Source organism: Prinia subflava, chromosome 2 (genome assembly GCF_021018805.1).
Source record: "Prinia subflava isolate CZ2003 ecotype Zambia chromosome 2, Cam_Psub_1.2, whole genome shotgun sequence".
NCBI classification, from domain to species: domain Eukaryota; kingdom Metazoa; phylum Chordata; class Aves; order Passeriformes; family Cisticolidae; genus Prinia; species Prinia subflava.
This window is the reverse complement of record NC_086248.1, coordinates 30043466-30061121: the sequence shown is the minus strand read 5'-3', so window position 1 is coordinate 30061121 and position 17656 is coordinate 30043466. Positions and strand designations below refer to the sequence as shown.

The following is a 17656-nucleotide window of genomic DNA, read 5'->3' as shown; positions in this document are numbered from 1 at the left end:
TAATGGTGGCTTAGATAAGCTAAAAAAATAATTTAATAAAAACCTATTATTTTGGGTGAATTCCACTGAATCAACATAGTTTTTATGGCTGAAGTTACACAGCATGAATCTCAAGATGAAAAAATTCTTCCTAATACAGTCAACCCTTTCCCCAATCCTTTAATTTCTTCCTCATATTTCTACTGAAGGAACTGCACTGTATGTTAGTACTACACATTTTTCTCACTATGGAATTTAGAGAAGATTAAAGCAAGCAAACATAAAGTGTCTAATTTCTGAGGTATGAATTCTGTGGACAGTATCAGAAAGGGAAGGCATCTGAATTGCAATTACATCTCACTTTACTGGTCTAGAGTGAAGCTGAACTGGAGCTGACACTGCAGACACTTGGCTTTGTATACTAGGTCACCCAATCCTGTACCCAAAGTGCTCTGCTACTCCTAAGAATGGAAGAGGTTGAGGACTTGGCCCCAGGTTTCATCCTTGATAGGCTCACACAAGGTTACTTGTTCTCCCAATCCTGATAATTATGATCAGATATTCTGAAGTCAAGGAAAACTTCTGATAATTCTGTTAAACATATTTATAGGGAAAAAATCCTATTTTTGATGAACCTGACAAAGACACTGTGAGAGCGACTAGTTGAGAAAAATTCAATGTCTGTGAAATAAGGTATTTTGGTATGAAAAAAGCCCCTTGTTAGAGTCAAATACTGACAAGCTAGGACGCAATGAAATGTAGCATTTAAAGACATGAATTGAAATGACTTTACATACATTTACTCTTCCACTGCAGTTTTCTGCTGGACTGTGGATTACTGTAGCTGTCAGGTTATACATCCACCAATCTGAAATATGACTTTAAATACCCTTGTGAACATTCCTTTAAAAGAAAATTAGGTGAATCTAGCTCAAACATAGAGGCCAGCTTCTGAGTTCTTTCTAACAGCTCTTTCTTTTGCACAAACATACCAAAATCCTGCATCTGATCTTTTCAGACACTGGGTCTGTCTAGAAGTGTTCTAAGTGGTAAATGATGCCTTCCAGACTTTTATCAGGCAGATTTCCTAGTAGGGATAAATATTTTTTTATAGTTCGTAATTCTTCTTGTGTTTTATAACACCTAAAGTCAAATTTTTGACAGTTCAGGAATTGGCAGATGTAATCAAAGACTACCAAGCCAATCCTACAGCCATTATAGTTGCTGAGAGTATTGTCATCAAGTTAAATGAAAACAAAAACCAATCTGTGCATCTAAAAAAGCCCTAGAAAGGATAAAAGATGTATTTGATTATTGATAATGCAAATGAATTAAACTACTTTTGAACAAGAAATATCAAAGTTACTATAGGAATAATAGTTTCTAGTAATTTATCATATAAATAGAAACAATAAAATAAAGTTGGGTAGGTAGGGAAAAATACTTTGAGGAAAAAACCCCAAGATTTTATGACAAAAACCTGTTTAACAAAAAAAATCTAGCAATGCTTCTGCTGTAATACCTTACTGACATATTGATTACACTGATTCTTAGCCAACAATGAGAGGACAGCCTGTGTTCAAGTTCAGCTGGGACAAATACATTCTTCTATCACCTCCTCATGGGAAGTTTGCTTTCTGTTTTAGATGCACAACTGCAGAAATATTGTCATCTTAGGCCAGTCATGGAAGACAGTTTGTATGTGCATAACATTTTCCACAAATTCTTATGTTGTGGTGATCTAGCTTCAAGAATCTCTGGTTGTGCTCTGGCACTCAGTGAAAGCGGGAGTGAGACGCAGTTGAAGCTGCAGGGAGGACTCACCTGATCCTGCCCCGAGGGCGCTCAGATTGCTCTGACATAAAACTTGTGCTGCTGAGGCGAGAGGCACTGCTGGTTCGGGAAATGGCTGACACATCACTGACATCGCTATCTGATGATTTGGCAGAGACGTTATCACAACTTCTGTACTGATCTGTTTGTATGTTATACTAGAGATCAAGAAAAGAAAGGGTGAGGAGTCTCATCAAAACAGAGTGCATTCATTGAGACAACACGCGACCTAAGTACGGCAATTCTCTTCAACTGCTTTTAGATACACCAAAATTGTATGAAATTCAAAGAAATGCCCACATTAAATAATGCCTTCATGTCTAGTGCACAAATCAAACAGGTTGTTTATGGACTAAAGAAGATACTTGGAATAAAATATCACATTGGAAATTATATAGGCTGTTGGTTCTTCAGCACACTAGAACTACAATAATGAAACATTTATATGAAATATTTATGCAGCAGACAGACATCTCAAGAACATGCATACCATCCATTTGGCTACAGAGTCTTTTTTATTTTTAAAATATTAAAAATATATGCTATAAAATACCTGCTTATAGTACTGCATATGAGCCTGAATGAAATGTAATGCTACCTGAAGCTATTAGTGACTGATTTCAGTTCCTAAGTTCTATAAAAAAAGACAAGAAGTACATTTTCTGTCTCAAAATATCTCTTTCTATTGTGATACTAGAGGACTAATTAGGAAGAAAGCTAACTCAGCAAATACAGCATTTGTTTCCAGGTAAATCAGTTTCCTGATCTTGTTGCTTGTACATCTGCACATACCTAACAATGAGCAGAAGACACAGCAGGAGGAATATGTGGACAGGGATAAAAGTTACTTTGCTTTTGAAATCAACTGTGACACCACACCACCTATTACATGATGCTCTTATGGCTCATATCATCAGTCAGACAGGTACAAAAGGAAGTTTCAATCCTAGCAAAGTCACACTTACCTAAATCTTCACTCAAACAGATATGAGGACCAAATAATTGTCAGGCTCACAAAACTAAAACTCCTTGTCACTAGAGGAAGGTACTCTTGGGTGAAAACAACTAAACCAGTGGCATACTTCCCAGTGTATATTATGGGAAAACTAATAACACATAGGAGCACTAGGCAGTTTTTGATGTGACGCTCTGGGGAGTTCATTTTTCAGAGCTGTGCTCTGTAAAATTGCAAGTCATAAAAGTTTATTTATGAATCGTACACAAATCTGTGTCTGTCTGTGAATATCCAAACTCCAACTTTGCTGGCTGAGTCACATAGCAAGTGCCATGACTTAATTTCAAAAACCTGGCAAATGCAAGCTTGAGTTTGTGCAGATGAATGTATCAGGTCTCCTCTCCTTAAGTCAGGTTATTTTCCTCTTGCTCCAGTGCCTTTCAGCAACTGTGCTTGTGCACACTTGAAAACCTCTTAGTAAAACATTGAAGATAAAATGAGGAAGTCAATAGTAGTAGAGAAGGGGAAGGAATAAAGCAATGCTAAGCATCAATTGTAAATATAGAAATCTGCAGGACAAGTGGAGGTTATATAAATTTACTGTCTCAGTGTGTTTTTCAGGTGTGCATTAAAATACTGCTTAGCAAAAACTCTAAGCAGTACCCTGTGAGGGCCTTGCAGTGGCTGAGTAAAAACATCTCCAGGACAGAAATTTCTGGTTTATTAAAGGTAACTTGAAAAAAATGGGTAGCACAAAGGACTCAAATACTCTGATATTCAAAAATATTTTCAGCTACAGCAGGAATTTATTGGGAGGTTCTCTTTACAAGTGACTTGAGACTTTGCTGAATATAAATGCCCAATGGGATTAAGGTGAGGCTATGCTGATGTGTTTATTGAGATCACCTTTTGTTAATGGCTTGTAGGGTCTCTTAAGCAATTTTGCTGATTGCTGTCTTTCAGACTGCAAGATAAGATGGTAACGCCAAAATAGAAACACAAAGCATTGTCACAGATGACACGAAAACTACACGAGGACACACTGGTGAGCAAAGCAGGAAAAGGATGAGTTTATTTACAAAACTCAATTTTATATATTTCCTATGGGGCCTGAGGATTGGAAGATGGAATTCCACTTCTCAATCCATATTGGTCAAGCCAACTGTCAATCAACTTTCTCCTCCCACCTAGAAATACGTAAACAGTGAAAGCGTTAGCAAAACATTGTTTATAGTAGAAAGTGTGATAAGGGGATAAAATTTCTGACTCCAATATGAAGAACATTACAGAAGGCCTAGAAAAGTCTTCGAAACTAGGGTGACATTGCATACCTATTCTTATCAGACCTTCATAATAAAATATGTTTTCCTTCTAGAGTCTAAAACAATATTCAAAGCTACAAGAATACAAGCTTGAAAACTTTTTACTTAGGCTAAATATAAACATTCGGAGGCTAGAAAACAGAATGGTTAATTCTCTCCAGTGTAAGTTAAACTGCCCCAGTCCTGAGACAGATGTTTTATGCAAAATTCCTAAAGAATGCCTAACGAATCCTTCAAGCTACTCTGAGACATGTAAAAATACAAAAACTATCTGCACACATGGAATAATCTGGCTTTCCACTAAGTTAAACAGATCTGCAATCTACAAAATCTTCCCATTAAATAACAAAATTTCTGTTGATTTCAGTGAAAAAGGGATTTCACCCATCCCATATATTGAGATTATATCTAGAAATTATTCCTTTGAAGCTGAGGTTTCAAAAATTCTTTGTTTAAAATATAACCAAGCAATCTCTCTCATTTGCATGGAGTTTCTTAAGCATAGTAACAGACTGTTTCAGAAATACCTCCATACTTTATTTGTATTAGCTGAAGACAATCTGACTTCTTCCCTCTGCCATTATAATGTCCAATTACTTCTCTTCCTCACCAAAAAGTCCATGTTCTCTTTGTGGCCTTTGGTTTGAGAGTGTATACAGTGAACCTGCAGTGGTAGGAGACTCAGGCAGTCCCTGAGCAACCATGTCATGCTGCTGGAGAAGGCAGACTCCCCATCAAGAGAACCACTAAGGCCAGATGCAGTGACTTCTGGAAGCTGTCCTGCTCCTGGAAGCCTTTCTTCTAAGTATTGAAGGAGGTAGAAGCTGCTGGCCTTTGTTCCAAGCCACACCTGAATCTGGCTGTTTAGCACTCAACTTATGATTCAACGGGTGGACTGTGTCATCATGAAGACCCTCTGTTTCACTTGTATTGAATGTGTTCCACATTTCATGGGGTATCTACATGGGCTAGGAAAGATGGGGAGAGGGGAGAGAGGGAAAGCATCAAGCATGGTTGTGCAGCTTACCAGTTAGAATACTGGGAGAGAAGCTAGAAGTCCCAGTTTGTGTATCAGCGCTGCTTGAGGATTCAGCCCCATCAATTGACTGTTCAGTACCAGTATGAAACCATTTATTGGTGCAGGAGTCTTCAGCCCTGGTATCATCCCCTATAAGTAGGGGCTATACAGATATCCTCACTCTGTTTTGCTCCCTATAGTCCAGCAGTGTGAAAAATGGAATTGTTTTGTAGATACCAGACTGGCTTAATACAGTTTTTCATATGTTAGTAAACAGAGAATTTTACTGTGAGATGGGACATTAAGGAAAAACAGAATCCATGTCTCCTACTTGCCTTGTAACCACACAGCTAGTGCAGAAAACATGGAGCATCCCTTCCTAAATGAGACTTTCATGGCATGGCTGAGCTTCTCCTACACCTTTACACTGTACACCAGGGCTGTGATTCCCAAGAAACTGAAAACCTTTCCCTTCACAGAAATAGAGATCAGCACAAAAAGCAGTGAGGCTTAAAATCAATGCTGAGTGCTACAGAGTTTTTTACTACTACTACTTCTGGATTTAGCATTTTTTTCTTATACCTGCCCCTTCTAATTAATTCACCAACTTCTACAGGAGGCATACAAGTTTTCCTACCAATTTCCTACCTACCTTTGATACAGTCTGATACTCAGTCATCTCAGCTAAGAGATGAACAAAAGGAAAGCAATTTTGAAGTTAATATTTTTTCCTTCAAATATAGAGAAATAAATAATACTCTTCCACAAAGCAGTGCTCACTAAAATGAGAATATTTTACTGTTGCAATACACCTGAATGTACCATTCAGAAGAAAAATAACATGGGCTAAGATCCTCTTATATGGTATCTGCAATAAAGTAATGCCTGCAGGTTTCCAACTAGGCTCAAAAAAATTTGACAGAGTTCTCCTGTAAAGCAGGAAACAGCTTCTCTTTACAACTGCACATCTATTTGCAATAAGTTTCCCTGACAGGTTATATTTAAACATTATATCAAAATGAAGTATATTTTCAGTGCAAGCACTTCTCTTTCAACTCTATATCTTAAAGCTTATGAAACATTTCGTTTCCATGGTACACTATTTATCACATTAGGAGAATTTTGCAGCAACTGAAGTTGCTGAAGTTTGCAGCAACTTCAATAACAATTACTAAAGGGTAGGTCTGGCTTTTTAAACATTAACAGCAGCTAGTTTCAAATGCCAAAAATATCTGCACTGTCCTTGCCTGCATTACAGAAACAGAAGTCTATAAACAGCTGAATGCAGTTCTTCCATTCACTTTACCACCTGTGGAGATGTTGTTTCTTTCACACCAGCAAAAGGAGAAAAAAGGGGTATGATGAACTACAGATGAGTTAACATCAATGGGAGAAGCAGACACAAACCCAAAGAGTGTACTTCACAAATAATTTTACAGCTCCTTAATGACTAACAATGTTAGCAATTTTACTGATTATAAGGCTGTCCTGGGGTGACAGGACATTTTCATGCTTTGTATCCCAAATCGTGGTTTTTTTTTTTTTCCCTGTTCCCATGTTCTCAGTTTGTTTTGTCTGTGGCTGAGCCCCTCCCCCGGCTGCTTGCTTCTGGCTTGCTGCTAGCTTTAGGCTGCTTTTGCTGGCTTTGCTCTTCGCTTTCTGCTTTTTGCTTGCTTTTTTGCCATCTTTTTCTGCTTTTGTGTTTCCCCTTCTTTCCTTCCTCCCTTCCCTGAAGACATCGGACCTGCTTCGGGCCCTGATTCGGGAACATCAAGGGAAAACCCCCCGGAGTCTGCACGTGAAAGAAGCTTTGGCACCCTCCCCAGCAGAGACTGCTCACCCTCTCTTGGACTGGTGAAAACATTTCTTGTCATCTCGGACTGTTTTCCTTGTGTTGGGGGGTGTTTTTTTTTTCATTGTTTCTCAATAAACAAGTTTTTTCCACCTTCTCCTCTGAGGAAATTCCTCCCGAACCCGGTAGTGGGGGAGGGAGTTGTGGAATTTTGTCCTAAACTAGGACAAAGGCACATCTTAGAAGTCATTTAACAGTCCATTTTAATTGGATTATCTTTCATATTAAAAAGTATTTCTAATATTAAAGTATTTAAATTTCTTTATTTAACTTCTACACCATGAAGAATACAAGATTTCAGAGCTCTGAAAATTGAATAAGTGTGCTGTCCTTTGACTACAAAAAAAGCCCCAGGTAACTAACCTTGACAAATATATACCTCGTTATGTGCTTTAAATGAGGAAATTAAATGGGAAAATAAAATGGGCTTTAAAAGGAGGTCATTAACACGAGGGAAGAGAAATCCAGACCAGATGCACAGATTCATCCAGGGACTTACACAAGACTTGAGATTGCAGCTATCTTTTGAAGCACCCTGATGAGGAATTTTGTCAGAAAACAAAATCCTGCACAAAGCACCTTGAATTTTATGATTGCTCACACATGGTTCCTCTGAATGCTGCTGGCATTCACAGCCTAGCAGTTGGCACCTTAGGGTGCCCAGGACTCATCACTGACTCCCAACAGCTTCTGTCTTAGGAGCAGCTCACACCATGGTCAGGAGCCCACCTAGCACCAGTGATTCTAAAGAACTCTTCATATAATTGTATCTTACTCTTATGAACACTGCTCAGCTTCCAAACAGGGAACAGTAAAAATGAGCATGTCAAACCACGAGGAAACTGCAGCCAAGCCTACAGGTCAAACAAATGGAACTCACTAATTTTGTGAAATCCAGCCAGTCCTGGAGTGACTGCCATCTTAATATGACATATATTAAAGAATTTTTTTCTTCAAGGTGGGTGAAGGGGACCAAAAGAAGATGCCACATCTGTGTCCAAAAGCTTTTTCTATATACAGCCCTAGATGCCTTACCCAGCATGACATAAAACGTAACATAATCAGCCTCCTATCAGCCCAAGTATCCTACCCAGCCCCTGCTCTAGACATTAACTGTTAACACATAAGAGTTAAGACAGTAACTTTTGAGTTAAATCCACAGTGCCACTGAACAAATGCCATGATTACACTTTTATACTAAATGCTTTTCAATCACATACAGTCTTAAGTCAGTAGTGCATCTAAATATAAAATTATATCCTTTTAAAGCACATACTACAGTGCTCTAATCAGTAACTCTCTTGAATAAATAGGACTTCCAAAAAAAATGGAAAGCTGGAGCAGCTGCAGCATGGTTTTTGTGCTCTATGTGTGAGATCTGGAATAAAAACCAGCGTATTTTGAATTAAAAGGCTAATTGAGTTACACTGTAATTCACCTCTGTGCAAATCCAGAATTATGCCATCAAATGTTTTGATTCTCTCAAGCACTGAACAGCACAAATATGTGCACACCAGCCACTACAGCCTTACCAATATATAAGAAAGATAGACATGTTCAAAGCTCTCCTTTAAACCCTTCTGAGAAATCCCCAGAGGTCTAGTTTTTTAAATTTCTTTTTTTTGTTTAGCTTATTAGAAGTTAACTGTTCCACATAAATTACAGACTTCTTTCCACTGCACTGGGAGGAAATAAGGATGGGAGCCCTGTGAAAGTCTCAAAACAGACTGGAACAGTCATGAAGACATATACAAATGTTTCAGGGCACACAGTTACCTATCCAAAATCTATCAAAATACCTATTTAACATCCATTATGGATGTTCAAAACTGAAACCTGCATGGTGCATGCTTGGAAAACACTTGCTTACTGAAATTAGAAAATTCAGAAACTGAGTGGGAAAAATTCCGAAATTGTAATTCATTAGAAATCGATGGGAAATTGCAAAGGATCAGTTACAATATCTCTGTTTAAAAAAAGGCTTGTTTCAATATAAGAGAAAACTTATTAAACTTTCAAGAATTATTTTGTATATGCATAATTAACCATTGCAAATATGATCCAGTCCCATACAGAAGGAAAATATTTGAATGGTTTAGAGAATTTTGTGCATAATAAGACAAGCATAATTGCAAATGCAAAAATATTGGAAGAATTAAATCCATGTGAGCTGATTGCTCTGAAATGCAGAACAGACTATTTTCTCAATGCTTAGCACAGTAAAATTTCTCTCATAAATATATGAATTTTCTGGAGCAGTAGGCAAACACTGCTATTTGGGAAAGAAAGAATTATTTTGGTTAAAGAGGGAAAAAAAATTATACTTGCAATTGCTATTTCTTTAATAGTCAGTTAATATTTCTTTTTCAGTATTCCAGAATGTCTATTATACCATTTAATTTTTTTTTTTTTTACTTGAAGTCTTGTTTCTGCAGCTTTCGAAGACTTTTCACAAATTTTGGCAGCAGAAATTTGGTCCAGTCTTTGGTTCTGAGAAGTCTCAGTCATCAGCTTCACCACAAGAGCTGATATGACATATACATTTTCATTAGAGTTGCCCAAATCTTCATCTGTCTTGGTTATTTTCTTGACTCTTTCACCATTTTCTCAGGATAGAGAAAGACAGTAGCATAAGGTTTGCTTTGGTAACATTTTTAAAGTGATGACTATCACCATGGTGAAATGAAGCAAATAACCACATCACTGAACATCATTGTTAGAACAGGCTAATATAGTTCTTTCTTAGCACTTTAAAATTAATTCTATGTTGGACCACCTTATCTAGGACTGCAACATTATTATGTAGAAAATACATGAAAAGTTAAAGATTTAAAGTCCAGGGCAATTCTTACTACTCTTTTAGCATGGAAAAAAGTACAGAACACAAGGCACTCCAAAAATATTTCTCCTTAACAACTGAAAGAGAATTTGCTTCTACAAAATTTTCCTCATACTTTTAGAAAAAAAATTCTGAATAGAATAATTTCAGTGTTCTTGTGATTTAGTACTCATCATGGTTTCAATTTTAATTTTCCACATGTATTTAAAACCAAAAGATCCTAGAAAACTCAAGATTCTAAGGATAAGAGGAATTTGTAACCCTGCAGGTTGATGTTTTCTAACAACTATTTAACCATACATTGGATCTATGCTGATCAAATAAGAAAAACATATTGGAGGGCCAAAATGATGCTTATCTTAAATATTAGGATTAATCAGAATGATAAATACACAAATTTCAACCAATCTGTAAACCCATACAATCTAACTCAGAAACCTGGCCTTTGACTCTGAACAAAGGTCTCTGGTCATCCTGGCAAAAATCCTCAGATTGCATACTACCTCTCTCTCATGAAAATTTTATCAACCCTATTTTGACTATTTTTTTCCTAACATGTTAAGTGGTTGAGAAGTATGAGAGAGATGCACTGCATCTCTACCCTCTTCCCCTGAGTGGACCCCTTTGGAAGGTAACAGCAAACCCAGTAGCAAATGAGCTGTTCTAATTAAACAAATTCTTGCTTCTGATAGAGGATCTCATTAGAAATTTCCACCCCAGATGTTGAGCTTTTTTAATAGTACTGATATCCCACAATTTGGCTGTTGAGGACCTAAGGTCTTCTTTCTTTTCCTTTTGAGAACTGTTCATTTAAGTTCTTATTAAAGTTGTCAGCATATTTAAGTCAACAAGATCTTGAACCAATTTTTCAAATTATTAGATATTAAAAGTTAGTTGCCAAATTTCCTATTTAACCATTCCTAAGTAAATTTGTGATTTTGTTTTAGATGAGTACCTCACTTACACATTACTTTAACCTGCATTTCCAGGAGCATCCAGCTCCTCACAGCTTGAATTGTAAGCAGCACTGCAGATGTGCAAGACATTTTTATCAGTTTGCTTAGAACCCTATATAGTTTAAATTACAAAGTTATGGGCTATCATTTTATCAAACCTTATCAAGAAAACAAAATCTCTCTATACAACTTTGTTAACATAATTTCAATATATTCCATTATAACAGAATCTCTTTATGTTTTTATTAGAAAAGTAATCAAGAGGCACTTCAGGAAAGGAAATACTTTACCTCTGACATTATTAGGATGCAAAAAAATCATACAAATACGAGAACATCTGCATGGGATTGGACCTAGTTCTCTCTTGCTCTCTACACATCAGACAGCAACAAGAGCCAACCTACTCTTCCATGGCCTACTTTTCCAAACTCCAGGGACTGGAAGTCTGAGGACTTCCTAAGCTAGATGTGGCAAGTGTCTTTTGGCTGTTGAAGGATCTTTCTTTCCTGAATTAGTTCTTAAGTATTTTGGTTTTTACAGATTCATTTTAGTTGATGTCAAAGACTAAGTCTAATGCCCATCAGATGGGGGCAAAAACGGTGTTAAAAAGCTACTACTAGAAGACATTTCTGTCAGGTTTTAAAATACAGTATTCTTGAAGATTATATAATATTTTAAATAAACAACCCTTCAATTTTCATGCCAAAGTATCATTCCAAGACTACTGACTTTACCTTGGTGTATTGCTCACGCTCATGTTCTTGGCTAGAACCAGACCCTGATGTCTGATTATAACGGTGCATTTTCATTTTCATCTGTCTCGTTCGCTCCTCCACTACTAAGCTTGCTGCAAAAACACACAATGAAAATCAATTAAAAATAGAGAAAAAGTTTTGGAAAAAAACCAAATGGTTTAGCAACAATTTTAGCTTATTTCCATTTCAACAAAACAAAGAAATGTACAAACGTAGAACAAGCAGGGTGTAAACACAGAACAAAGGAACACTAATGTCAAGAAATCCATCACTTTCATTGCGAGAGTCTTTACCTGAAAATGGGCAGACATCCCAATTTCTACACATAATCAAGCTGGTGCAACAGATATGAAAAGAGTGAAAAAATTTAGGTAGTAGGCTGAATTATAAACCTGTTAAATATTCTAGATGCAGGGGACATAAATCCATGATCATCTAAGCATATGTTTATTTAAAGGTAGAAAATATTCCAGTAGCATTCTAAGAATTAATGCATGAAATAGGTATTAAAAATTATTTTTAAAATAATTACCTCCTCCTATCTTGAAACATAGAAGTTTAACATAGTTAAGACTATTTGAGAGGAATAACTTCTCCATTCAACCAGTCATATTAAAAACACAGTAATTTTCTAGTAGTTTTGAGTTTATTAACAAGACCTCCTTTAAAATCACTACTTTACTCTGTAATGATTACCTTTACTTCAAATAATTATTTGTTCTTGTGTTTTCAACTTCCATATAGCAGTGTCTCTTTAAATACAGAAATCTTGAACCTTCAAGGAGTTGTGGTGCTATAAAGATCATCTTCTTCAACTTGAACAAGTTATGGCAGAATATTGGCAGTGCCTGCCACAGGCAGACGACCTTGCACTAACAGAGAGTGGTGAAAAAGCCCCAGGGCCAAGGCTTCCTCCACGTAACTTAACTCTTCTGGTAGTGAGTAAATTCCAGAGGGATCTCTATATTTTGCTATTCTTTAATTTCATAGTATTTTAAACTCAAAGCAATATAGGGAACATCAGTGCCACTTTCTAACAGTTCTAAAACTAGACTCAAGTTTTTATCAGTAACTCTTCTAAATCACAGGAGTATTCATTACATTCATTGTGTTATAACATCTCAGAAAAACTTATTTTAAGTTGGAATCTTTTATGTGTCACAGATTTAATTTTATTTGAGGCAACCTCCACAAAATCTTCTGTTTTTGTGCCAACCACAGAGTTATATTTCTCTCTATAAAACAGCTACTTTTATAAGTCAGAAAGCCCCCCCTAGATCAGTGACAGGTGCAAGACACCTATATTAATTAAAGCTGCATGTAATCAACTTGGAATCACAAAACACAGAGAATTTTAAATTACTGGGAAGTAAGTACTCTATGTATTTTCACTAAAGCTCTCGTGTTTGGCTTTTATGCTGTTAGTTCACTGTAGCATTATTTACAGATTGATTTTTTTGCCTGTGCTTTGCTAGCACAAAGATACAAGGTAAAAAAAAAAAGTAGTACTCAGGATTGGATATTTTAAACTTTAAGCTACTGCACAAATCACAATTTTGTCTGCACATTCCATTTGTAACTTGCTCATAGAAATGACAGAAAGTCTGTGTGCTGTTTGGGTATGAAAATATATATAAAGGCATCATTGTGGATTTCTTCCACATTTCTTATAAAATAAGAAAATTAAGTACAGTAAACTATATTATAATTCTTCTACAACTACAAATTTAAGGCATGAAATAAAGTTATCATTATCTTCAATCTCTCATATGCAGAGTTCAATCTAGCAAATTCTGCACATATAGAATGTCACACTGGGCCCAGCAATTATTCCAGATGACTAATTATGTCAGTAAATGTGTACCTTAATTGCAATGAGTCCAGTTCCACCATCAGATATGCAGGCACAGCTCCAATTACTTCAATGGAAGTTGCATGGAGGCATCTGAAGGCAAAATTGAGCACTTTAGGTGAAATTTTTAAAGATGGCCTCTTATTTTAAGGACAGATATGAAAGGATTAAGATAGATCAATTAGGATTGAAGTAAAAAGATTGGGTATCTTAATCCTATCATACATGCATGAAATAGACTGAGTATATGAAATCAGAGGGAAAAATGAGACCCCTTTAAAAATTTGGCCCTACATATGTAAGGTGCACAGATCAGAGTTACTCTAAACATTACCCTTTCATTGTGTGAATTTTAGGTCCTCTAGGCTGTCAACTGTATGTTATACTAAATAATATATATATGTTACCCTGTATTACCTATGATACCTGGGAAAGAATATTCTGTTATGTAATGAAATGCTATTTTAGAGGTTATTACTTCAGTCAAGACTGAGTAAATATTCAGCCTTAATTCTGTAATTATTTTGGTTTTTTATGTTTAAATCCTTAAGTTTAACATGTTTATGTTCTGGTTTTCCTTTATATATATGACTTTATCAAAGAACATGAGAACATGAGTTCTCATAAATTAATGAGAACTGTGAAGTAAATCTAAATTCTCTAATGGAGAATTTTGATTTTGTGCATGAAGTACAATGTAATTTAGCACCAATTAGCTGTGAATTTATTTCTAAGCATGCAGTTGCATGAAATTACTCTAGAAATCCAATTGTGCTCTTTCCAGCTTTGTTTACCATGCACATCTGAGCATGTGTCGAATGTAGCTCAGTTCTGTGATGGAAAATTTTATCTGCCTGACTAGTGGTTTGGTAAAAAAACCCTTTCATGTTAATCACAAGAAGCAGAAAAAGTCTAACACAGGAGCAAAAGCACATTAGCAAAACTGTAACAACCATAGCTAACAACACCATATGATCACATTGCTTTCTTGGAAAATGGCTGGTTACCACAGGTAACAAAAACTTGACATAAAAATTACTTAGCCTGCCTCTTAAAAATATGGATCTGCTTTCTTTTAGGACATCACTGTTGACAGATTGCTTTTCCTAGAGGTCTTGAGAAGTAGAACTACCCAGTAATTTACAGGTCAAAGCCCTATAATCCCAAGACCTTTAAACTCTAGAGTGGCTCTAGAATTAAAATATGAAGATTTACCATAGGTGTCTCAAAATGGTGGTACAACTACAATCAATATCCATTGCATCAACGTGTTACTCTCTGGTGTCAGAAGTCACTCTGCTAAGAGCTGTAACTCCATCTCTTCAAGGGCTAATGATTCAGATGTGACATTGATCAGTGTAAAAGTAATTGAGAGAACTCATTGATCAGACTGCTAAAATAAAGGGTGCAACTTTATAGCCAAAGCTTACGACTAATCAACTACGTGAAGGTTAACAACAATGATGTACATAAACAATCAAGCCATGCAGGAGAGAAAAGACAGACATATGAATGGAATCAAAATGTTATATTTCAATTCCATTAATCTGTTTATAAACCCATCTGACTCCTGTGGGACTGGCTGGGATGGAGGCAGTTTTCTTCACAGCTGCCTGTTCTTCTAGCTGAGACTAAGTGTTGATAACACACCAATGTTTTAGCAAATGCTGAGCAGTGCTTGTATAGGGCCAAGGCCTTCTCTGCTTCTCGTGCTGCAGCCCCTTGCCCTGTCCCGGCTTCCCCCTGCCCCCATGTAGGCTGTGAGAAAAAAAGGTGGGACAGGTGACACCAACTGACCAGAGGGACCATTCCATACCATATAGCATCATACTCAGCAATAAAACTGGGGGTAGTCTACAATATGCAATTCCGTAAGACACTACTACAAAGAGGCATGGAATAAACTAAAGAAAATAGCTACAGATCCTTTTTTCGGCCTGCAATCTAACCTCAAAGAAAATTAGGACAGACTAACAGTTGTTTTTTCTTAAAGGAGATAGACACTTAACTTTGCTAAGACTTTACCTGTTGACTAAGATTTTATGTGCTAGTCACATTCCTTCTATTATATGACTATTATGTTAAGATTTATAGAGTTACATCTGGTGCCACTAACTAGCTGACAGCCCTCATCTTTATTACTGTCCTCAGAAAACTACTATGGACATGTTTCAACCCCTAAATGCTGTTTAACTAAGGGAGAAGTTAGAAGTGGCTAGAATCCTAAATGTTCAGAATATATTCTACCTTTTCAATTATGTACAAAATAACACAACAATAATCTTATATACTAATGTATCAGATATAGTAAGGCAGATAAAGTTTTCCTTTTTTCTTTAATAAAACTTTTCTGGACAGAATGTGTCATATGGCATGTTTCTGTTATCCACAGAAAATGAATCTAACAATTCAAGAAATATGACTTTAAAAGAAATTAAACTTGCATTAGCATCAACAATAGACCGACCATATGAAAATCACTGAGAGCTGCAAAAGCAGCACTAATAGTAGTGGCCAGTGTAAAAGAAACAGAAGTATTTTTAAGGTCTAAAATTCCCCCTTTAAGGTTTAAAAGGGGATCCAAACTCTACCCTTTATGCAAAATTCTCAAATGACATAATGTCTTAAACACCTATTTATTAGGCTGACAGCATAATGTATGAAACTTATGTGGCAGCATTTAAATAAGGATTGTATCACAGGCAGTAGTAAAGAACAAGCAAGCAACAGCAAAAATGCTGCAGCTGCCTTTCTAGTTCTAGTTTTTTATTCCTGAGCTCTAACTCTTTACATATCCAACTCTCTCATATTGCAACACTCATCAGAGACTCTACATTCTGAAATTTTGAAAATAAATTTTTGTCAATAAACATATAATAGGAATCCCCTCATACATTTCAAAAAAGGGTAAGTAATAAGGTATCTGTTTAAAAAGCCAGGTGACTTTTTAAAGGAACAAATTTCCATACCTTGCATTCATTAAGTGAAAATACCTTTCTAAAGGATATTCTTGCTCAAAGCCAAGTATGGGTTTAATGCCAGAATGACTTGGTGACATGACATGGTCTGTGACTCAAACTGATAATCATACTGTGTTTTTCTAGATGGTAGAAAACCTATGGATGTCTTAGCACTGGCTATGATGACGTCTGCAACAAAAGCAGAATTTTTTCCTGAAAAATTTCTGTTTAAGATGGTCGAGAGAGAAAGAGGAGGTGCAGGCAAACAGTATGACTTGGAAAACCTCCAAGTCTTACCTGGCCTAGGAAATGTCAGAGTAAGCTACATAAGAGGAAGAAATTGGCATCAAGATTTCAGATAGCTGTAACTCTTTCCAGAATATATCACATATCCATCCTTTATGATGCAAAATTTAAGAGAAAAGGTCTAGAAGTCTAAAATGACACAAAGATTTCTTACATAATGAAGTACTGAAAAGTCATTTGAAGTGAAAATTTATCTCATAAACTTATCTCATAATAACAGTGCTTCTGGGGCAAACCCAACAGGTTCAGGCAGGGGAACAGAGAACCGTGCTTATTGCAAAAAACAAGAGAGGTCTGACCTATTCTTCAATTTCAGTCTTCATATTAAGAAGAAAGGTTGAACAGTGACAAACAGTAACAGCTGTGGTACAGACGCATGTACACAGCCTTTCTACACAGCAAAAGCTAGGAGATTCATTCGTCTGAGCAACTTAGATACTCTGTGGATGGGAATCAGGGAAAAACTATCTGGTTTGAGGAATTATATATGAAATCATAAAACAGTATCTGTTTTGAGAAGTGACAGCTAAGGAAGAAACTAGGCAGAACTTATGTACATAATAAAGGCAGGGAAATAAAGCAGCAACGAGATTTGGATGGGAGAATCTTCTGCTCTTCTAGATAGCTGTGTGGCACAGCAAAGAAAAATCTCACTGGTGTTGGACCAAGATGATCCATTTCAGAAATAATACAGAGTCTCTAGTTCATTTCTGTTGATCCTTCAGAAGAGTTTTGCAGTACACACACACAACATATCCTTGCAATAGGTTTCCTGGCTTTAAAAATTCACAGCAAACTCTACCATGAAATTTAAAAAGCACACAAAATCATAAGCAGACAAATGTTTTGAAATATAAGGTAAGTAACACCAAAAAAACCAATTTTTTGCCAAGATGAAGAACTTGCAATGACTTCTTAGAATAAACAACTTCAAAAAAGAATGGCAACATGCAGATAATGAGGGAAATGGCTCTGAACCCTGCTCTGCCTGACCAGAACCTGCTGTAGCTACTTCAAACTTGTGTTCAT

The 17656-nt window shown here is 36.4% G+C and overlaps 1 protein-coding gene across 2 annotated transcripts in view; it reads right to left on the bottom strand.

The window, feature by feature from the left end:
- Positions 1–17656, bottom strand: part of RIMS1 (regulating synaptic membrane exocytosis 1) — a 298872-nt gene that overhangs the window by 54401 nt on the left and 226815 nt on the right. The window contains exons 1-3 of one of the 2 annotated variants that reach the window (XM_063389463.1): positions 13374–13396; positions 11489–11601; positions 1804–1970 (exon numbers count right to left, since the gene is read on the bottom strand). In XM_063389463.1, coding sequence (XP_063245533.1) covers positions 1804–1970; positions 11489–11569 — 248 coding nt within the window. In that variant the 5' untranslated portion in view covers positions 11570–11601; positions 13374–13396. Of the gene's footprint in view, positions 1–1803; positions 1971–11488; positions 11602–13373; positions 13397–17656 lie in introns of those variants that run through there. The other variant, XM_063389461.1, reaches the window with a different exon arrangement.